The sequence below is a fragment of the Protopterus annectens genome, chromosome 7.part0 (genome assembly GCF_019279795.1).
Source record: "Protopterus annectens isolate FY-2018-M chromosome 7.part0, PAN1.0, whole genome shotgun sequence".
Taxonomy (NCBI): domain Eukaryota; kingdom Metazoa; phylum Chordata; order Ceratodontiformes; family Protopteridae; genus Protopterus; species Protopterus annectens.
The window spans coordinates 311,200,169-311,223,193 of record NC_056739.1 but is presented as its reverse complement, the minus strand read 5'-3'; the positions used below and the strand labels follow the sequence as shown (position 1 = coordinate 311,223,193).

General features: G+C 43.2%; 1 protein-coding gene across 1 annotated transcript in view; it reads left to right on the top strand.

Moving 5' to 3' along the window:
- FAM72A (family with sequence similarity 72 member A) overlaps nt 1–22,577 on the top strand; it is a 99,932-nt gene extending 77,355 nt beyond the window's left edge. Inside the window, exons 3-4 of the mRNA XM_044076845.1 lie at nt 3,287–3,411; nt 20,826–22,577. Of these exons, the coding sequence (XP_043932780.1) occupies nt 3,287–3,411; nt 20,826–20,917 (217 nt within the window). The 3' untranslated portion in view covers nt 20,918–22,577. The remainder of the gene's footprint in view (nt 1–3,286; nt 3,412–20,825) is intronic.
- Nucleotides 22,578–23,025: the final 448 nt, after the last annotated feature.

The window sequence follows — 23,025 nt, the reverse complement described above, 5'->3', positions numbered from 1 at the left end:
TGTAAATGTATATGTACACACACACAAAATGCATGTACTTATACAAAGATATATTTTGATTAGAAGACAGTCCCACAAACACCATTACTGTGAAAGAACAGCTGTGTAAGAACATACCATAACAGTAGATGTCCAGTCGATCACTGTTGCAGTATTACAAGTGGGATAGCCTGCTAGGGGTAAAAGTGCATCCAGCAAGGCTGCCAAAGCCTGGGCATCTTCCTGTCTCTCCATATGCCTGATGTATGACCAAAGCACACCAAGGTCATGTGATACACAAGGAAGGAATGTACAAGGTCAAAGTACCTCAGGACTTTCTTGCCCCACACCCAAAAAGCAGCAAGGCATAAAAAAGAAGAGGGCGCCAAAGCACATTTCAAGAAGAAGAGAGAAGGAAAGGATGCCACCTGATCAATAAAGAAAACCAAGAAAAGAAGAGGGAAAAATGGTAGGATATAATACTGCAACAGTGATCTGTTGGACATTTACTGTTATGGTAAGCTCTTGCCTAACTGTACTATGTTCTTAATATGATCACTGTTGGAACATTACTAACAAATGGGAAGAGCCCAAAACTTTAAGTCTCATTTGGAGTAGTAAAGATGACGAGCTGGAATCTAAAATTCATTGTAAGATGGACCTTGTGAATCCAATTCTAGCTCTCTCAAAAAAGGCAGCAATCTTGTAATTATTGGTAAAGGTACGTGCAAAAGACAAAATAGCAGCCGTCTAAAATGGGTCTGGAATCTAGACCTTAAGAAAGGCATCCAGGGAAGTTACAGCTCTGGTAGAGTAGGCTTTCACCAAACCTGGAAGCTCACTCCATGATAGGAATAACAAAAGGAACTGACAGAAGACATTCTTTTGCAGAGGGGTAGATCCAACTTCTTGCCCTGAAAGGAAATGAAAAGTTGATCTGATTTTTTTTCCTGATGAAACTGGTCTTGTCAAGATAAAACCTAAGTGGTTTGTAAACATCTAAAGAATGTAAAATTCTTTCCTGTTTTGACGGGATAAGTAAAAGCAAAATGAAAACTCCAGAAAAGCTAGAACCTCCACTGAGTGACCTTATTGTTTTAGTTTGTTGTTTGGGATATTTTTGCAGTGACCCTAATGATAATGGACATCAGCTGGGTATAACAGCCCTGTGTTTCTTATGCTTTGTCAAACACTCTGCTTGTGCTGTGCTGATGAGGTCATAACAAGGCCGAAATATGCATATCCACAGCTAGTGGGGTTTGGCTTTATTGGCCTGAAATTGTCCATTGAAACGATGAAACAAGTCATGGGCATTCAGAATCGTCAATTAGCTGAAGCACCTGATGTTCATAAGGGTCATTTGCATATATCCCATGTGCCTCTGATACAAGAGGTTTGGGAGATCACTCAGTGGAAGTTCTAGCTTTGCTGGAGTTTTCATTTTGTTTTTACTGATTGTTTTTTCAGTGACATCCTCACTTATTGTTTTAGTTTGTTTTGAAAGGATAGTAAAGGCTAGGTAGGTTAATAGTCTGGTTCAAAGACAACTCATTAACCACCTTAGATAAGAAGGGTGGGTTAGTTCTGAGGGTAACCCTATCGTTATGAAGAAAAAGGCAAAAGAGTAGTAGGAGCCAGAAGTGCCTGCAGCTCAAACACTTTCAGTAGAAGTAAAAGTCACAAACACTACAGTCCTCCAGTACAAGACTTCAAAGAAGTAGAGAAAGCAGCCTCAAAAAGGAGCAAGGGGTTAGCTTTTCTAAAATATAATTCAAATGTTTAGGTGACTTGAGGTAAAGGTCACCCCTTACACCTTGAATTAAAACAGTTTTTAAAGACAACTGTGGGTGAAAAGGAAGGCAGACAGAATGGCTTATAAATGAACTTTAACAGACGTGTATGCCAGGCCCAAATTAAGTAGCTCAGCCAAGTAAGAAAGAATATCAGGTATAACCTCTAAACAAGGGTCGTGATTTTTTTTTTCTAACACCAATTAGAAAGCCTCTTCCATTTGGAAACACTAATTTCTAGTAGTAGGTTTTCTAGCCTCCTGAGCTACATCCTCAGAAAAATGGTGCCTAAAATGAATCAAATCTGATTACCCAAAGGGTTAGGTTCAGAGTCTGCAGGTTTGAATGAATATGACATCCCTTTTTGTGTGTGAGCAAGAACATCCTGTGATGTAAGTTGTGGTGATTGCCTTGGGCCAGATGAACTAGAAAGGGGAACCAATGCTGTCTAGGTCAAAAGGGCATCACCAACAAGATTTGTTATTTGTACTTTATTTTGAGAAGAACCTGGGAAGTAAGAGTAGGAGGGGAAATGGCTACAGGAGTCCCCCCTTCCAGTAAAGACATGGAATCCACTTCGCAAGCCTTTCAACATGGGATTCTGCCTCCAGTCCAAACAGGCAACTTAGGCTATTTTGTTCCTGTGTAGGGTGGAGGTGGCGAGAGCTGACCAGAGGAACCCACATACAGGCAGACATGGAGGTTCCCTATGCTCTCGCCAATTACTGATGCATGCTATAAAACTGTTTCTAATTGCTTTAATCCTGACTCTGAGTAACCGGGCACTTGTATCACCCCAAGAGTCTACTATGCCCTCCCTGTGTGTGTCCATGTCAGGGCCTTCGTCTCCAGCTTGGTAGCACCAGCCTCACACTCCCCATTTTTGATGTCTTTACACTGTATGCAATCCTCTGTTTCCTTGTAGCAGCACAACATGAAGGGACCACCTGCCTTATTTCAGGATGGGTGTTTAGACATTGGACACTTACTCCCATCTCCTCCTACAACTGTCTCCCAGTATTTCTGCCCCCCCCCCCCTCATAACTCCAAGTTACATGGGTTGCAGTCGGACCTTTAGTCTTTAATTTCACGGTGCTGGGGAATAACTTTCAAATACTTACATAGTGCATTTGTCATGGATAACAGACTATTTACCTGTTTTTCACATACTAAAAATGGAAGCAGAAGTACCCCCCACCACCACCACCACCACACACACACACATTAGGACAGCTGCTTTGATCAACCTCAAAATTACATTAGGACTTCACACTGCTGATTACTTTTCATTCATGGTTAAGGATGCTGGATTTTTGACAGACCTAAGTAAAGAAACTGTTTACTTCAGAGCCTTTTTTCAGCTATTCAGAGATTATTAATCTTTCAAAAAGTTGTTTCTGTTTTACAGACATGCAATGCTTTCTGCTTTGCTTTTACCTGTGTAGTAAACGTGTCAGTCTTTTCTTGGTAACAGTTGGAGGTATGACACACCTGTTTTATTTATTTTGTTTTTGCAGTGGTAACATTGTGGGATATCATGTGGTAGTACCATGCAAACCTTGCCTCCTTTCTTGCAATAATGGACATTTCTGGATGTTTCACAGTGATGCAATTCTTGTGAACAACAGACTGGATTCCTCTGGTAAGAAAAAATGTGTGCTAATAACTTTTAGTTCTGAATGTCATTTCATTGTAAAAGCTAACACATTTAATCATACAAAGTAAATCTGGGATTGATTCTGTGATTTGCATGTGAGGGGATTGCTACTCAGGCAGTCAAGTGGCTCATCTGTAGCACTTATGGAATAGTTTACAGTTACAGAAGAACACACTAACTATATATATATATATATATATATATATATATATATATATATATATATATATATATATATATGGGTCTACTTTGTTTCACTGAAAACACACTTCACTGAAACTCATTTCATTGAAAGCTCATTTCACTGAAAATCAGTTGCCTGAGCACAATTCACTGAAAGCTCACTTCACTGAAAACTCATTTGACTGAAACTCATTTAATTGAAAGGTATATGCCCTCATGTTCATCGTGTTTAACTGTTGCAGTCCTAACCAATGGTTTATCCGGCTCCCGGTAGCCCTTGATCGGCCAGAATACCAAAGGTAAGTCGGTTGTAAAGGACATCAGGACATCCGATACAAAAGGAGGCAGCCGACGCCACTTCCTCAGTCTTCCTTGCCGCGGAGCCTGAAGCAGAAGCATTTTTGCACGAGTGCCGGTCGGCAGTTTTTGGTTTCCGACTACAAAGTTGAAGTCAACTACAGCTAAGTACCCCGTTGGGGATCCTCTTTTCTTGCCTTGACGAATGTCAGAAAAAGTCAATAATTGTCTTACCTGTGAAAAGCAGATTCCCTATACATATTTTCATTCCTATTGTATTATTTGTTTAGGCCTTGACCACAATGTTCTTAATTGTAACCTCTGTGCTTCCTTTAATCCGCGTACTATTCGTCGTCGGGCTAAGCTTTTAGCTAAGCATTTTGGAGTGTGGTCTAAGTTTGTCGGTATGGTGTCCGCTGGTCTTCAGGCTTTGGATATCCCTAAGAAGTGTAAGGACAAGGACCACAACAGGCTTCAGAAGGTCAAGCATTTAGATGATGTTAAGTTGGTCGTCAGTCCTGCAGTATCCAGTGAGGCACTTTTGCAACCCCTGCAGTCCGCAAATTTTCAACCACGGGCCTCGGTTGAGATAATTGCAGAGTCCCTCAGGCCTCTGGCTTCCATTTTGCCTTCTGACCTTCTTCCTGTTGCCTCTTCAGCTGGATCCAGAGCTGCTAAGCTGGCTCCAGTGTCCGAGGCCTCTGTTCTTCATTTAGACAGCAAGCTCATATAGACAACCTTTGCCACTACTTCGGCGGTTGACAGGCCTTCAGAGTCCTTCAGACTTGCAGGTAAATCTTCCAGTTGTAAGCCTGTGAAGAAACAGGCTCCAGTTTCCTCTCGTTCCCCTCATTCTCAAATGGTTAAAATGGCTGATGACCTTTTGACTCTCATTAGGGGTTCACAGCCTCCCCTTCAAAAAGGGGTAGGGATGTCTCTCCTGAGGCTTTGTCTTATTCAGGTTCTGATACTTCTATCATTTCTGCTGATGAAGAGGAAGTTTCTCAGTTTTTTTCTCCTTTTGAGGATTCATATGCAGAGGAATCCATTCCTTCTGCTTCTCCTCCAGAGGATTTTTCTTTTGGTGATACTTTGAATACTCTCAGGGAGCATTTTAAATGGGAAAGTCAGGATTATCCCCAAATCTAAGAAAAGGATCAGGGAGGTTTTACATTTGCCACAGCATAAGCCTCTGACTATTCCTCCAGTGTTGGAAGTGGTTGATGATGTTTTTCTGGAAAATTCCTTGACTCCAAATTCGGTTCCTCCTGCTCCCAGGAAACCTGACAGGTACTGTAGAGTCCCTGATTCTCATTTGTTTCTTTTTAGGAATCCGCTAGCTGACCCAGAGGTTATTTCTCAAGGGCCTAAAGGAGTTAAGGCCACTGTTACCAAAAATCCTGTTCCTTCCGACAGGGAATCTAGGAACCTAGATAGGTGGGGTAAAAAAGTTTATACCTCTGCCACTCTTGCTATTAGGTCTACTAATTGCCTTTTTCATATGCGTAAGTATCAGCAGCACACCTTGGAGGCTATTAAGTCAAAGATTGCAAGTGTGCCTCTTTTGGCAGAGAGTAAGGATATGCAGAATTTGCTGAATTCTGCCAGTCTTGTCAATAAACATTCATTATTGTGGTTTTGACATTCTAGAAGCCTCCTGTAGGGCTACAGCTACTGGATCTGTTATTAGAAGGCACGCTTGGCTCAGGGAGCAGCCCCTACCAGAGCCTGTTAAGGCTAAGTTTTTAGATGTACCTTTACATAAGGACAGTCTTTTTGGCAGCAAAGCAGAGGAAGTGCTCAAAAAGATGAAAGAAAAGGCCAAGTCTATGCAAACAGTTAAAGACTTTCTGCAAGTTCAACCTCCTCATTTCAGCAGGAATTGCCCTTCTAAGAGTTGGTTTCCTGATACCAGCAGACAGAACCGTTCTAGGACTAGAGGTTATAAATCTTCTAGGGGACAGATGGCTACCCCTCAAAGGTCTAAGCATTGGCAGGCTTCCACTTCCAAGGCAAACAGTTCTAAGCCTACATCTCAATCCAAACATTCTCAATGACTCTGTCCAACTTCTGCCTGTTCCTGCTTGCCCAGAGAATCCTTTAGGGGGAAGGTTGGCCTTTTTTGCAAATGTCTGGCCACCATCATGGACGACAAATGGGTACTCAGAACTCTATCCCTAGGTCACAGGTTTTCTTTCCAGGGTTCCTATCAGTTTGTCAAAACTTCAGCAGTTCGAACTCCATATGTTTGAACTGTGAAGTTAGAAAACTGATTATCGCAAAGCCGCGGAACACCAAATTCTTTCCCAGGGAAAGAATTTGGTTGGCCGTTTCTGCGGCTTCACAATATTTAGCACTGTGGTGGAAAGTTACGGGTCAGGTTCAGGTAAGTGTGCGATTGTGCAGATGTTATGGTTAGGGCACGGGTTAGGTGAGTTAGGGTTAGGGTGCAGGTGAGGTGGGTGTGCGATAGTGACAGACTTTAGGGTTAGGGCGGGATAGGTAAGTTAGGGTTAGGGTGCGGGTCAGGTGAGTGTGCGATAGTGACGGACCTTAATGTTTGGGTTAAGGTAAGTGGATAGATAGTAGTGTATGTACAGTTTAGTGTAGGGTTAGATGTAGGATTAAGTGTATGTGTGTGGATTGTTGTTTTTTTTGGTGTGCTTGTGCTGTGTGTGTGTTTTTCTTGGAACAGCGATTTTTTTTTTTTTTTTTTTTCCTTGGGAGTTTTGCACTTCGAGGTTAAAAGTTCGAACATATGGTGTTCGAACTTCTGCAGTTTCGTCAAAGTGATATAGACCCTTCTTTCCACAACTTTCCAGTACCCAAAGGATTCCTGACACACCTCCAAAACAAAGGGCAGAAGTAGAAAAGCAAATTTTGTCTGTTACATCTAGGGGCAATAGAATCAGTTCCTGCTCAGCGGGTAGGCCAGGGCTTCTATTCCACACTTTTCGTAGTTCCAAAAAAATAAGGTACCTGGCGTCCTATCCCAGATCTATCCATTCTGAACTCTTTCTTGGTAATTCCAAAGTTCAGAATGCTCACTGCATCAGTTGCTACCAATGTTAGACAAGGATTCCTGGCTAGTAACTTTGGATCTCAAAGAAGCTTATCTGCACATCCCTATCAGGGGAAGTTGCAGGCAATACCTTCGTTTCAGAGTGGGCAACCAACATTATCAATTCTCTGTGCTGCCCTTTGGCTTATCTACTGCTCCCAGAGTTTTCACGAAGTGCCTAACTCCAGTCATTGCTTTTTGCAGGCAGAAGAAAATTCAGATTTATCCATACTTGGACGACTGTCTAATTCAAGCAAATTGTCAGGAACAGCTGTTAAAGGATCTGGAATTTGTAAAGACTCTTCTCTCTTCTCTGGGTTACACTCTCAACATAGACAGACCCTGGATCCTCACAGGTGGCAACTGAACAGAGCAGTCTTTTACAGCTTCATTCAACATTGGGGCACTCCTCAGGTGGATCTTTTCTCTTCCCCAGACAACCACCTTCTTCCACTTTTTTGCACCAGACAGCATCACAGCAAGGCCTGGAGAGTGGACTTGTTTTCTGGGGACTCCTGACTGTTATGGCAAGAAAGACTAAGGAAGTGACATTGAATGCCTCCTTTTGTATCTGACGTCCTGACGTCCTTTACAACCGATGACAGCTGATATATTTACTTACCTTTGGTATTCTGGTCGATCGAGGGCTACTGGGAGCTGGATAACCTATTGGTTAGGACTGCAACAGTGAATACATTCGAACATCTACATTTATGGTAAGTGTACACAACTGTACTTTCCCCACTGTAGTGTGATCCTGGAGTTAGTATATATAGTAAGGGTGTGTGTGGAGGGGCACAGTCCCCCACATTGGGGTCATAGGCCACCACCTATTTTAAACATTGGAATGTATAGACATGGATAATTACAAGTTGAATAACTCTTTCCAGAGGATAATATATAACCAAACTATGTGGGGGGCTAAGGCCACCCCCAATGAGGGGGCTGTGCCCCCCCACCCCCTTACTATATATACTAACTCCAGGATTGCACTACAGTGGGGAACAGGGCATATATCTTTCAACAAAATGAGTTTCAGTCAAATGAGTTTTCAGTGAAGTGATCTTTCAGTGGATTGTGCTCAGGCAACTGATTTCCCGTGAAATGAGCTTTCAGCAAAATGAGTTTCAGTGAAGTGTATTTTCAGTGAAATGAAGTAGACCCATATATTTGTTAAAGAAGTGCTGCCAGTGAAACTAATCTGATTTAAAATAAGAAAAATACCAGAAACTAACTGTTGAAGTCATAGTCCAAAAGCAAAATCAGTTTTGAAATGTGACCTTTTGCACATATAATTGTGCACATTAAAAATGAAGATCCCCAAGACAGAACCCTTCAGAAAGAGATTTGTGAACTGTGGATGAATGGAAAGGAAGGTACTTCATAGCATTAGGTGTCCTTCTTATGATCACTACTTTAGTTTAAAACAACTTGTGAAGTGAATACGTATTATGGCACTGTAGTAGAGTTGTTATAACAGTCCAAAATAAAAAGCACGAAATTGAATTTGTTATTAATTCAAGACAATATCCTAAAGTAATATATAATATATATATATATATATATATATATATATATATATATATTTGAATAATCTGCACATTTCAACCTGCTTTATCCTTATTGACAAAGGCAAGCTGAATGTCTTCACACAGAGGTTCTTGATCTTCTTAACTGCTTTATATTCTAAGTAGATTCTGGACATGCTGGGAATTTCTTTCTTTGGGAACCATGATACTAAACTATAACAGAAATGATAGCCATACAAAATTAGTTTTCTTAATTTATTTGCTAGGTTAATAAAATAATAAAATATATAAATACAAGCATGTAGAGCAAATCAAAATCTAGAGAATTTTGTATTTGAATAAACACGTATACACCATCAACAAAATGAAATATTAGATCTGAAGTAGGAACTTCATTTGTCAGCAACCTTTGGGATACGGATCCGATCTCGGATCCGAGCCGGCAACTTTTACCACAGCATAGATCCGAGCTCCTAGCTCCTCCCTTTACCCATAATCCCCTACCAACCCTAACTGACCTCCAATCTAGTTTGCCACACTTCAAGCCAACAAGCTGGATTTTGAGCTCCTGGCAATTCGGAAGGTTTTTTGTGAGAAAAATCTTAGAATTTTTGTACTTTCTTGTGTGATTGTGTGAGTTTGTGTAGGTTCCCTCTTAAATATCTATTTTTGTTAAAACGTTTTTCCTCCCTACCCTCACTGGTCCGTAGTGTGTGTTTGTGGTGTGTTAGGGGCCTAGTGAGTGTGGTTTACGTTCAATATGTCGGAGGCCCCTAAAGTCATCTTTTCAAAATGTGCCGAGTGTGGCCATAAGCTCTCACCGGCGGATGGCCACACCCGGTGCGTTAGGTGCCTTGGGGTTGAACATATTTCTTCGGGATGCACGATTTGTGACGCGTTCAACCCCTGTGCACTTAAGGACCGGAGATCGAAGCTGATTCTGGCGGGCCTTTTGCCCCCGGACTCGGCTCTGACCTCCGGTTCTTCGGTGGCCGCTACCCAGTCCTAGGTAGCAGCCACCCCTGCCTCCCTTCCTCCGGTCGGGACTCAACCTCCCGTTTTGACTCCGGAGGATAGGGAGGCCGGAAAAACCAAAAGGAAGGAGAAGCACCATAAGTGGCGGGCCGAGGACTCTTCCTCGGCCCCGCCCGCCAAGCGGGCTTCTCCATCCAGGGTTTCTGGATCGCCTCCTCCTCGGCTCCGGTCCCCTTGTTTTTCACCGGGACCTGGGAGGAGGCAACCCGGTCCCCATCAAGGTCATCGAGGTGTCACTCTAGGTCTGCCTTGGTGGCCTCGTCGAGGTCTACATTTAGTATGTCAGATGCAGACATGGACCGGATGATGAGGAGGTTCATCCCGGCCCGGCTGCAGATGGGAGTGCTCTTGCCTCCCCCCCCCCCTCCGGGGGGGAGCTCGACCCCATTTTTTGCCCCAATCGCTCCTTCTCCATCCCACTTCCCGGGTTCTGAGCACTCTGAGTCGAGCCGCGTCAGATCTGGGGGTGTGTCGGAGCCGACAGTACTAGTTACTTCGGCTCCGACTGGTCCATCGAGTTTGCCAGATCCGACCTCTCGGAGCCATGGGCGGAGCTTCGGATCCGAGGGACTTTGTGTGACCGGAGCCGGAGCACACGGGTCCTTCGGATCTGAGGGTCTCAGCCCCGGATCCGGTCCCTGCTTCGGATCCGAGTGGGAGCCGACTCTCGGAGCCTATTGAGAGTAGCTCCCCCTCGGCTTTCGCAGTGGTGGAGAGGGCATTGTTGAGTGTATCCGGACCCCCGGTCCTGGCTTCGGCTCCTCCCTGCACTCCCTCTCAGCTGGTCCGGGCTCCCATCACCCGGCCTTCAGGACAGCCTGCTTCAACGTCTCTGGGTGTTCCTGCAGAATGTGATATTGCTGGTGAGTCTTCCTCGGCAAGCCCCCTCGAAGAGGTCCCTCACAAAGCCAAGTGTAAGAGGAGGCACATGGACTCCCCTGAGTCCCTTACCGAAGATACGGACTTAGATGAAGGGGAAGGCTCCCCAAGGTCACCCCCCGAGGATGTCTCCTTTGGAGACATCATGGAGATGCTCAGGATTGGGGGGGGTGGTCTGCCCCCAAAGCTTCCTCCGATGAGTCCGTATTCCTAGAGGCGTTCGAAGCAGGGCCATCTACCTCTTGGGTGTCCCCTCCCCCCGACCCCCTGGTGGACCTTATTGCCACCAGGGCTTGGAAGGAGCCGGACACTGTGGAGCCAATCCCCAAGTGCCCGGATAGGATCCTGAGTCCCCCTGCTGAGAGAACCCACTGGAGCAGAGGTCCCCCTGTGGATGCCATGTTGTTGGCGGCGGCCATCAGGAGAGCTCTGCGGTCCACCCTCAGAGTAAGGACTCTCGAGCGATGGACCGCCTGGGGAAGCAGGTCTTTATTTCAGCAACCTTCTCCATGAGAGCGCTGAACTATATGGCACACATCATCCAGATGCAGCGGGATCTAATAAAAGAATACGCTGCATCCCCCCCAGAGTCCATGTCGGAAGGAGACAAGCATCTGTACTCCTCCCGAATGTCTACTCTATGCTCAGTTTCTAACGCCTATATGTGGCTCTTGTCACACGCCACTGAAGGAGCCGCTAGAGCCAGCGGAGCCGGCCTGGTAATCAGGCGTCAGGCCTGGCTCCGACACTGACTTTTCGGAACCATTTAAGGCTTCATTCGCGAATGCCCCCTTTGATGGTTCTGCACTTTCTGGCAAAACCGTTTGTGACACCTTCGTCCAGAGCGAGAAAGACGGGAAAACGTTGTCTGCCGTCGGAGTCCGCTTCTCTGCTCCCCAGAGGTCCTTTTTCTAAGAACCAAAAGGGTCAGAAGAAGATGTGGTTCCAAAAATCGCATCAGTCCCAGTCTGCTCCGGACAACCAGTCCTCTCGTGGCAGAGGAGGACAGGGAGCACGCCGCCCAAGAGGCAGAGGGGGTCCCAGAAACTTTGGGTCCAGAGAACCCTTCTCTGAGAGGCCCACGCAGAACCCCTGAGGGGTTGCCTGGCTGCTCCACTCTGGAGGCAGTCAGGGGGCATCTTTCGAAGCACCTAGCAATGTGGGAGTCCATAACAGATCGCTGGGTGCTTCGCATCATATCCAGAAGTTACCAAATTCCCTTTATTGTAACCCCCAAAATCAGAAGCCTCCCCGACGTACCACCCAATCAGAGGGAGGCAGTTGCTACAGAAATTCAGCAGCTTTTACAAAAAAGAGCCATCCAACCCATCCCCCCAGATCAGTTCGGATCGGGGTTTTACTCCAGGTTCTTTCTGGTGCCAAAAAAGATGGGGGACTTGAGACCCATTCTCGATCTGTCTCTCCTGAACTTGGCAGTACCCAAAGAAAAGTTCCGAATGGTCACCTTACAATCTATTCTCCCCCTATTATGGGAGAACGATTGTATGTGCTCGATAGACCTCAAGGATGCGTACTACCACATCCTAGTGGACAGACGCTCCAGGAGGTTCCTCCGCTTCCGGCTGGGAGCCAGTCATTTTCAGTTCAGGGCCCTTCCCTTCAGTCTCACCTAAGCCCCAAGGGTATTCACCAAAGTCTTGGCGGTCATAGCGGCCCACCTGAGGCTTCAGGGAATTCAGGTCTTTCCGTACCTGGACGACTGGCTCCTCATCGCCCCAACAAGGCATCTGCTCTGTTCAGGCAGGGATTACTTCCTCGACCTTGCTCCACGTCTAGGGTTAACTATCAACATGACCAAATCTTCTCTAGTCCCCTCACAGGTGATAGATTTTATAGGGGCCAGATTGGATTCCAGGATAATGCTTGCCTTCTTAACTCCCTATCGGCTTCAGAACCTGAGGTTGCATGTCAAGGCCATTCTCATTCTTCCTGCTCCACCTGCGGAATTGATCCTGAGGGCTCTAGGGTCCATGGCGGCAGCTATTCCTCTACTACCCCTAGCCTGCCTAAATATGAGGGTACTGCAATGGACCCTCCAAGTACAATGGTCCCTGTCTCGCAACCCCCTGTCCCATCCTATTCTCCTAAGCAGGGCTTGCAGAACATCGCTCATGTGGTGGCTCTGGTCCCAGAGTCTCCACACGGGACGACCATTTTCGATGCCTTCCCCCATCGCCACAGTGACCACGGATGCCTCTCGCCTGGGGTGGGGGGGCACTATTCAGGCAGAATGGTCCAAGGCACGTGGAACGACAGAGACCTCCTTGCATATCAATGTCCTAGAGATGAGGGCGGTGCTTTTGACGTTGCAGGCACTTCACAGCCTTCTACCGATTGGGACAATTGCAGTACAAACGGACAACATGTCAGTTGTCTGGTACATCAACAAACAGGGGGGAACCAGGTCTTATCCCCTTTGTCGCAAGGCCATGAGAATGTGGGAATGGGCGATTTCCACCAACTGCTTTCTTATTGCAACGCACATTCTGGGACGGTCCAACATCCTAGCAGACAGGCTCAGTCGTTCGATCCTGACTCCGTACGAATGGTCTCTCAATCCTCTAGTAGCGAAACAAATATTTGCCCTATGAGGGCAACCCTGTTGCGATCTTTTTGTCTCTCCTTCAAATACCAAATGCAACAGTTACTTCACTCTAATTCCCCCTCAGGGGGAGTCACCGAGAGACTCTCTAGTACATGCTTTGCCTCCCGGTCTCCTTTACACTTATCCTCCGTTGCCCATGATGTTGAAACTCCTACAGAAAGCCAGTCGGCTGGGGAGCAAAATGATCCTCATTGCCCCATTTCTGACCTCATCAAACATGGTTCCCGTACCTGTGGTCTCACCTAATTCATCCACCATGGATTCTGGATCCACTCCCGGATCTCATTACCCACCCTCTGGGTCTCCAGGCCCCCAACCTGGTCAACCTCAAGCTGACGGCTTGGTTGCTCCAGTTCCACTCCTGATTAGGACTCCCGGAATCTCCTCACCAGTCAAAGCCATCCTAGTAGCAGCACATAAACCTTCCACCAGAAGAGTCTACCGAAGCAAGTGGAAACGTTTCTCAATCTGGGCGGAACACCATCACTTGGATCCTTTCACGGCGCCTCTCACATCGGTTTTGGAGTTCTTAACTACCCTTTTTCATCAAGGGGCTAACTGCTCTACAGTCAAGGTACAACTGGCAGCGATTTCGCATCATCATGTAGGGCATGAATCAGGCCCTCTGACTGCTAAGCTTTGTAAAGCTTTCCTCAAGGGTACTTTCCTTCTCAGACCTCCAGTCAGGGAGGTAGTACCCCCATGGGATTTGTCTTTGGTTCTCCAAGCCTTGACTAGCCCCTCTTTCGAGCCGGCGGCCACGATTGATCTTAAATATCTCTCTTGGAAAACGGCCTTCTTAGTGGCCATTATTTCAGCTAAAAGGGTTTCTGAACTTCAGGCTCTGTGTTAAGCCGCCGTATTTATCCTTCCATCCAGACAGTTTACCTCAGGATCAATCCGTCCTTTCTGCCTAAGGTGTCTTCAGAAGCTAATATTAATCAATCCATTAATCTTCCCTTGTTCTTTCCCCATTACCAGAACAAAGGAGAATATAAACTGCATTCCTTGGATGTGCACAGACAATTACGTTTTTATACTCATCGAACTGCTGGTCATAGGCAATCTGACCAGTTGTTTGTCTCCTTTGCCAAAACAAGTTTAGGCAAGTCAATTTCTAAAGTTACACTATCACGGTGGATAGCTAATTGTATCCTCTTAGCATACCAGAGTTCGGGAAGGCCTGCACCTCAAGGGGTTCGAGCTCATTCTACTACGGCCGTTGCTGCTTCGGCGGCTTTTAAATCTAGGGTCCCCTTAGATGATATTTGTTCTGCAGCCACTTGGGCCTCATCTCATACATTTATCAGCCATTACAAACTGGATGTTGTCTCCAGAGGTAGGGCATCCTTTGGCTCTGCAGTGCTCCGGAATGTTCTTCCATAAAGGCCACCCAGGATTCAGGTAGCTGGGGACCCTGTCCCAAAGGTTGCTGACAAATGAAGTTCCTACTTCAGATTTAGAAGTTATGTACTCACCATAACGTTCCATCTGAGTAGGTATATTCATTTGTCTGCAACCATCCCCCCCTCCTTCCCCCTGACCTTTAGGATCTGTCTTGGATTAGCCCCTTCCAGGGCACTTTTACATTGCTTACATCGGGCAAACTTGATCTGAGGTCAGTTAGGGTTGGCATGGGATTATGGGTAAAGGGAGGAGCTAGGAGCTCGGATCTATGCTGTGGTAAAAGTTGCCGGCTCGGATCCGAGATCGGATCCATATCCCAAAGGTTGCAGACAAATGAAGATACCTACTCAGATGGAACGTTATGGTGAGTACATAACTTCTAATTTCATTAAACTTGGAAATTTTGTGAGGGGTAATAAATATTCTGCAAATGTATTTTCACATAAAATATTTCCAGTATAAGTTACACAATGTTAAACCAAGAGACTTCAGCAAGGAAGCCCTATGTTTTTCATATCTTGTAATCCACTGGTGTCTAAAAAACTACAATAACTTCTTTAAAAATTCTGTTGTTATTCAAGATCAACTTATATAACGTAGAAAGACTCCCTTTAAAAACAGAATCCATACACTCATACATTTTTGGTACAGATTCTTTCTTGCTCCCCTTTAAACATATCATATAGTTGGTATTCTGGTTGACTGCTTGTATTAGTAAATAATGTGAAGCATTTAAACTATATTTACTCAATATATTTTCTGTTGACATTACTAATCTCCTATCAAAAAGTCGTACTTCAGCCACAAACTGTTTTTAGATATTTTCATATCTCTGGGATTTTCTCTTTCCATAAAGCCCAATATATGATCTTTGATGTCTGTAACCAGACTTTTCCATATAACTGCATTCTGTTATGTGTTTATGCATCCAATGGCTCTCCCTCTTTCTGTGAGAAATCCCAGCCTTCTTTCTGTTCTAAAGCATTGATATGATACGAGTTGTTTTGTCTCCAGATATTCCCCTTTCCTCCTTCCCACTGAAGACCTAGAAGAAGCCACAGTACCTGCAGTTCCCCTCCATCTTGGTTACTATGAATGCTGTCTTTGGCAGGTAACTCCTCTAATTTGTCTCCCAGCCTTCAAGTTTGGCCTGTGTCACACACACATTCACCAAGAGTCACCATAGGGGTAGTGTGACAAAAGTCAGTATTCCTGTCTGGGATGGACAGCTCAGCATTTGTTGTTCATTCCCACTTCCTTCCCCCAATAGCAGCCAACCCCTGTAGTGCCTGGGCTCACACTACTTAAATATGGGACAGTTGAGTCACAATAAGGGTCCCATCCCTCTGTACTATGGAGATGGCTGCTCAGATTTGACTTGCAGACATTTGCTTGGAACACTCCAAGGAGCATAACAGGGTTTTGGACATGGATACACTAGCTTCAGCCAGAGGGCCTGGAAAAGATAACACACCAACCAACTGTTGGTAGACCAGCAAAACAGCTCGACCAGCTTTCCATATTCTAGAATGACAACCTGTCAGGTGGATACCTGCTTGGGTGTTGGAGTTCTCAGAATTGAGGACTCCAAACTAACTCTCACCTCCATGTTAGAAATCAGTATGACAGAGGATAGAATATGAAGATGGCTGGAAGCTGGTCAGTCATCTTACGCTTATCTAAGTGGGGATTGAAGAGGAAGAAGAAGCTCCAAAACTGCCCAAAATAAAACTAGCAGAAACCAAAGAACAAAAAAGTGCATATAATATTGTTTTGCTTTGTCCCAAAGTGGGTAGGAGAGTTCAATTCATCTTGTGGATGGGAAACTTCATTCCACCTTGGACCCAATTAAGTTCTGGACATCTCATATGATACATGAAGTTTCACATTTTGACTTTCTAAGAAGCCTTGCCCCTTCCACAGCAAGATGACTGGATAGTGTCTGGGTAAATGTTACATGGTTTTATGTGCGTAAGGGTCCACACATGTTTCTTCAGTCCATCCAGTATGCACTTCACTTCAAATTGACATTGTTTTTTTTACCCTTAGTCCATAGTGATTTGCCAAGTTATTAGCTATGGGTGAAAAGGAATAAATTTCATGTGTCCTCTGGCTTGGAAAGATAAATGGTTGTAGCCTTTGGCGGAGGAGACCTCCATAAATTTGGAGACGTACTGTTTAACAATTAGGCAAGGATTGCTTCATTAGTTTAGAAATGGATATTGCACTGTCAAACATCTCTACCCAAGAGGACATAGCTTTCGTGACTGTCATTAAGAACACAGAGGAGTCAAAACTCAGGATGTCCCATTCCTTTGTGGCATTGTTGGCCACTTTAGTTCTTGTTGCATGTGTAGCTTTTTCAGTCTACCATGATATGCAGTGAGTATAAAATTGCCATGCCCTCATGGCCTTTCTTTTGGTGTCCATCCCTTGACACTTAGTTCTAGAGTAGTGGGCAATTCCTCACTCACCTAGCCATAAGCTTTCCCCTCCTATAGCAGAACTCAGTGGAGGTCTGGTCAATAGATGCTTTGTTAGCAGTCAGGGGAACTTCTGTGGTTAAATTTGAACTTTGTTCAAGGAGAGCAGACCCATCTGGAGCTGGGTTTCTACACTTAGAACCAGAGGTCTTTGTACTCTGCTTAAACAAGCTAGCCACAAAATGGAACATGAATAAACAGCATGGCACATGTTCTTACCCCCTATGCAAAGAGGAAGTGATGGCCGAAAAGTGAAGAGTGCATCAGTCCTTCCTATTCCAGGAGAAATTGCTCCCTTGAATATATTTTTACCCTGGCTATTGGGCATTCATTCACACCTTCACCAAGAGTTATTGCTAGGACACATGACCCTTACAGATGGTCTTTCTTAGATCTTTGGTGTCTGAGCCCTTGCCTTAAGGTCTTGGTCTGGTCTCTTAATTGTTATTTCATGATATTTTTTTCCAGTACCTACTCATTCCACAGATCTATGGTACCTATATCCATTGGTCTAGGAGGAAGACTTCTGCAGTGGGTAAGTAGGTAATCATCACTATCCAGCTAATCATTCCTTTCTGGACAGCTTCTTCATCAACCAAATATGTACTGATTTTCTGGCAACCCCAGCACATATATATTTCAGTCCTTTGTATTTCAGACTGAACTTAGATAATGGGGGTCATATCTGGTGGCAAAATGGCTGGCACACTCTCCTAGTCTGACATGTATCATGACAACATGCCTCACCTACAACATTATGTACCAAATGCTCAGAAGCTACAGAAAACTAAGTTTTTTTCAGGCTATGGATGCCAGAAAACACATTTTCAACATTTACTCACTTTTCAAAGCCTCTTTGCATATCATTTGATATGCCAAATATGCATGCATACTTACAGATATTTCAGGCACTGGCAGTAATGCCTTTCTAGCCTGCTAATTTACCAAAATAGTCATTCCCATAATAAGCGTCCAGGTTGTTATAATATGAAGCAATTGCTGTTCCTGAACATACACTGTAAATAATTTCCTTACTAATGCTGTTGAATCAGTACTATTCCAGTTCGTTTTTGGTAAATTTAAGTCCCCAGCCAATATTATTCTTCCCTCCTGTGTTTCATGTAAGAAATGTATGAATTCCTCTAGGTCATCAGCCCTAGACTTTGGCAGTCTAGTCACTCCAAGGGTACCTTTATTATCACAGTTACAAAATCGACAGGATTGGGGTTATCACTGAACATTTAGTAATTACAGGCCTTATAACAGTCTTTAATCGCTATCCTAACACTTCCCTCTGATTTTTTGTTAGAATGCCTGTTATGGTAAAAACATTTATACCCTGACAGAAGTGGTTTCCAGTCATTCTTTAACCACGTTTCACAAACAATAATGGCATCAATCCTATGGGAACATAGCAAATTTTCCAATTAAAAAAATAAAAAATTACTAATACTCCTACCATTAATAACCATCAGAGCTGCATCAAATATTGCTGTCTGTGAACTGTTAAATTTTTGATCTGGTAAAACTTCTGCCTTGTGTTCATCAAATATTGTAATATATCTGTTGTAAAAATGATCTTCCCTGGTCTTGACAGGTGTACGCCATCTTGTCTAAACATGTGTGCCCAAAATTTGACCTAGATGCTCTACAAATTTTCATTTTTTTAATGGACCATTTTTTCATGTAGGTATTTACCCACAAAATATTTTCATTCACCGTAACCCGACTCTCCTTTCTATGTGTGAATTGTGAAAATGCTTCCTAACACCTGTACAAGCTATGCTATCTAAGAGGGCTGTCAGTTCCCTACTTAGAGTTTTTGCAGATGAGATCATTTGTACCAACGTAAGTAAAAACAGCACCATGATTTCTTACATTAAGGCATTCAAAAGACTTTCTCACATCCTGTATTTTTTTGCCGAGCAAGCATAACACAAATAACAGAGTGAGTGCATTTTTAACTCTATCTAGATAATCCTTGTATATGCTTAATACTAAATGTCATGCCCTATAAACAAATGTTACTAGAAAGTTTATTTACGCAGGGTATCATTTGAGAAGCCATTAACAAGAAAGCCATCCTGTGACAGATTGTTTAGTCATTCCCCAGTTACCTGGGATGGAAAAGCGACTCTGGAAGCTGGACTTTCTGTAGGATGAACTTTGTCCTCATTGCAGGAGTAGAATGCAGGCAGATCTCTCTAAATAGTGCATTTCTTTAAACAACCATATCCTTTAAATACCAAGGTTTATGGCTAGACCAGTCACTTAACTTCCATAATGACATTTAACACACCAGGAAAGATCAACTCTGGTTTATTTTGGTCCTCGAATACACCTCCCTTTCTCTCCAGATCACCTCTTATAAAAGAAACTCCCTTATCTACAATCCATTGTAAACAAAATATGCCAGTTCATTTCCAGCTGCTCCCTGAGAAGCACTACTGCACCACTCTCTTTGAAGCCAGATGGTTCTTAGTCACCTACAGAGCTGAGCTACTCTAAGGTTCTCCTTTTCAAACTACTTCAACCAGGTGGCCTCCTGACTCTTATTGCTAAGCTCTATAATAAAATCACCTCTGTGACCTCCACAACTTCTTCCAGGTAACTTCTTCTCTCCAGATACTCCAAACCAAACTGCTCTGTACTCTGCACTCAGCTAAACTCTCAAAGTCCCTTCCCCCTTTGCCTAAACGCAAACTCCACTTTCAGAGCACAACTCTAAAGACCTCCATTAAAAATCTTTGTGTTTTTCCACTTGACACATCAACTAATTCCTCCCTCACCTGCATCACGTTTTTACTGTTACTCTATTTTGCTTACTGCTTACCTCCTATATTTAGAACCAAATTTAATCCACATTTCTTTTTTTTTTTCCTATCTTAAAATGTGCTCTTTATTTCAGTTGTCTGTTGGACTTTGTACATACTGTGATTATTCTGTATTTATGATTTAGTTCTGTTTGAGTTTCTTCATCTGGGATATGCTGCAAAAAGTCTGTGATTTGTGTACTTTCCCAGTGAGAACAATTAAAGAAATAAAAACAAAGGACTCCTCTTGGTATTCTACTTACTGCAACAGAGATCGCAGGCAAACACAAGAACATGCTTTTCTCACTGACACTATTTCATGCCACCAAAAATGAAAACGCAAGGGCAGGTGGGAGTCACTGGAACATACCTGGACAGTGCTCTTTGGTAGCCAAAGGAGGTAGGACTGCTTAGAGTGCAGTGGTAAAGGGGGTTATCAGCAGTATACCAAGTGAGAGGAGCCGGGGCAAATGGTTTCTCAACAAAAATCATAAATGGTGGCTCTTATTACAGTCTGACCAGGTTAGCAGTAAAGTTCCCATCTTTCATGTTCATTGTTACCTAAAAGAGTAACTGGATTTTGTTTTTCTTTTATGCATTAGATGTGCTTTAACACCCTTGTTGTCAGGGATGCAGTAAAACTAGTCTGGGTGATTTGTATATTTCTAGCCATTGTTCATACCCCCCCAACTACTTGTCTTCTTTGTCTTTATAACACTGGTGCTCATCAGGCAGTGGATAAACCCTAGCTGTCCTCAGAGAAGTAAATATCCTAGGGCTATTTGATTCCCTCCAAAACCCCTTCTTCATCAGTTTTCCCTTAGGTTCTGAAGTCGATAGATGCTACAGACCATGGCTACACTATTACTGGTTGCCAGGCTCTGGGTACAGCATTATGTAGGTCAAGGTAAAAGTGCTTCTCCCTACACAGACCTCTATTTTCCTTACATATAGTTGTTGTGCAAACTGTTTTTTTTTCTTCACTGCATTGTAGAAAACTGTGGATTATTGTATCACAGTATTTGAAATTTCTGACACTTTGACTCTACTTGTGTGTTACAGTAGCTACTGTATTGTGTATTACAGGCGTGAATCAACTTTTATGGGGCAATCTACCTGAAACAGAGGAAAATGAAGATGAAGAAGCATGTTGTCTCTTTGAGAAGTATATCAGATAAGAAATGTAGCTCTCATCCCTTATCGCGTTTGGAATCTTCAGTTTTTGTCACGTAAAGCAGAAATGATAGCAAGAGGAATTTAAAGAAACCAAGTCTCATTTACAGCGTTATTTTTTTTTTAATATCTACCTTTTTCCCTTGATGTGAGTCTCGACTGTTTTTACAAAGTGAATACTGTTAAAACAGCCCAAATATGGCTGTTAAATGCATGCTGTTTTTTCCAGATGCAGTATACATGACTGCTAACAATGCTGTTTTTTCTGGGTGCAGTATATGTGGCTACTAACAACCTCTTCTGCTGATTATACGATTTGTTCCAGGCCTCCATTTAATACAGAATGAATGCCATTCTATGTTAAAGACCTTGGCCATCGTGCAAGGACTGGTGCTGGCTGTCATTTATGACTCTTTTTAGTTACTTTAAATCAAGCCACAGTCATCCACTAGTGTAGAATACTGTTAAAAATGGCTGCACAGTCAGGCAGCCTAAAGAAGGGAACAGTATGAAAAGTGCAGACACCCTGAGGTTGTCAGACTAGCTGTAATGCCAGCTATAAGAGACATTCATGATAGAACATTTAAATAAACAGTTTCTCAGATGTTTATTTAAATTAGTCCTGTATGTGATGTTATTTAAATATTCTTGGTAATATAATTATTTGGGGCAACATTTCTTTTGATATATCGGTATGTTTTAAATTGTGATGTAGATGAATATGTTGTAACTTTTTTGTGCCAGGAGAGTATGACTACCTTTTTGCTTGTACATAAAATATTTTTATACTTTTTTATAATATTGAAGATGTACTTTATTTGGATGCCCTTCTGTGTTATATCTGGTGAATGCATACACTCCATTACCAAATGTTATCTGCAGAAGTTGTGCAAGACACTCCATTGGGTATCCTCAGTTTACAGTTTCTTCTGTCCCTCTGCATGGTAGTAAGGCACCATCTCCCAAGTTTAGGCTGTACCTCCTAGAACCCTGTGCCAATTCAGCTTCTACTGCTTTGTCAGCATATTTTAAGGCAGTTAAGGGGGTTCCTTTGAAGTAAATATGTAGCAAAGGTGGGTCTATATCACATTATCGGATGATGAAAAGAGCAAACGCCCTTTCATCGATCTGATAATGTCGAAAGGAGAAAAAAGCAAAGTCATGGAACATTGATTTTTTTTTCCCAGGGAAAAAAATCAGTGGGCTGTCTTCAGGACTTTGCCATTTCCTCCACTATGGTGCAATCTCAGAATTGGTATATTTAAGTAGGGGGGAGTGTTCCGTGTGTTCGCTTTTTTATTTCGATGTTATCGGTTTGATGAAAGAGCGTTTGCTCTTTTCATCGTGCGATAATATGATATAGATGTGCAAAGGCAGGCTTTGGACTTAATAGGTATTGGAATGTTAAGTGGTCTTTAAACTGTTTAACTGTGAACAGGTGATATTGCACTGTCACTGGCTTATCCTTCTATAAATTACTGTTGAAGCTACAGATAATGAACTTTTTGCCAAAAAATTTAGCAGTAGAATTATATTCTTTGTTGGATTTACACTTGCTGGCAGTGGAAAACTACTCAGACTCACTAATGTTTGTAACGAAGGGAGTCCATATTTTCTTTATGTTGTGGGTAATGCCCTTCTAACATGGCGATCCTTAAGCAGTGAGACTGGTGGTGGTGGTAAGCATTCTTCAATGTGTTACTTTCTTGTTGACTTTAAAAAGTAAGGTGCACTGCAGTGTTTGCAGACTGGAAAGTTGGAGAGAGATGGCTTGTGGAAAAACCATTAAGGCGACCATTTTGTTTAAGCATAAACACTCCAATTATGAATAACTGTTATAAAATAATGGGCTCACAAGAGATACATTTTTAATAATGTAAGTATTTTTATCGTCTCCTGTGTTGCACTGAAGTAGAAATTATGCAGTTACTTTAAGCAGTAAATATTAGTAAAACAGCACACTAAAAAGGAAATAATCTTGATGGCGTTAAATGTTATAAGACCAAAATAACTCCTTTTTTATCATTTTCCTACCCTCAATCCCCCCTTTATTTGTTATGCCTTCAGTACTGTTCTTGGTTTCTTCTGTCTTGTCCACATTCAAAGGAGACAA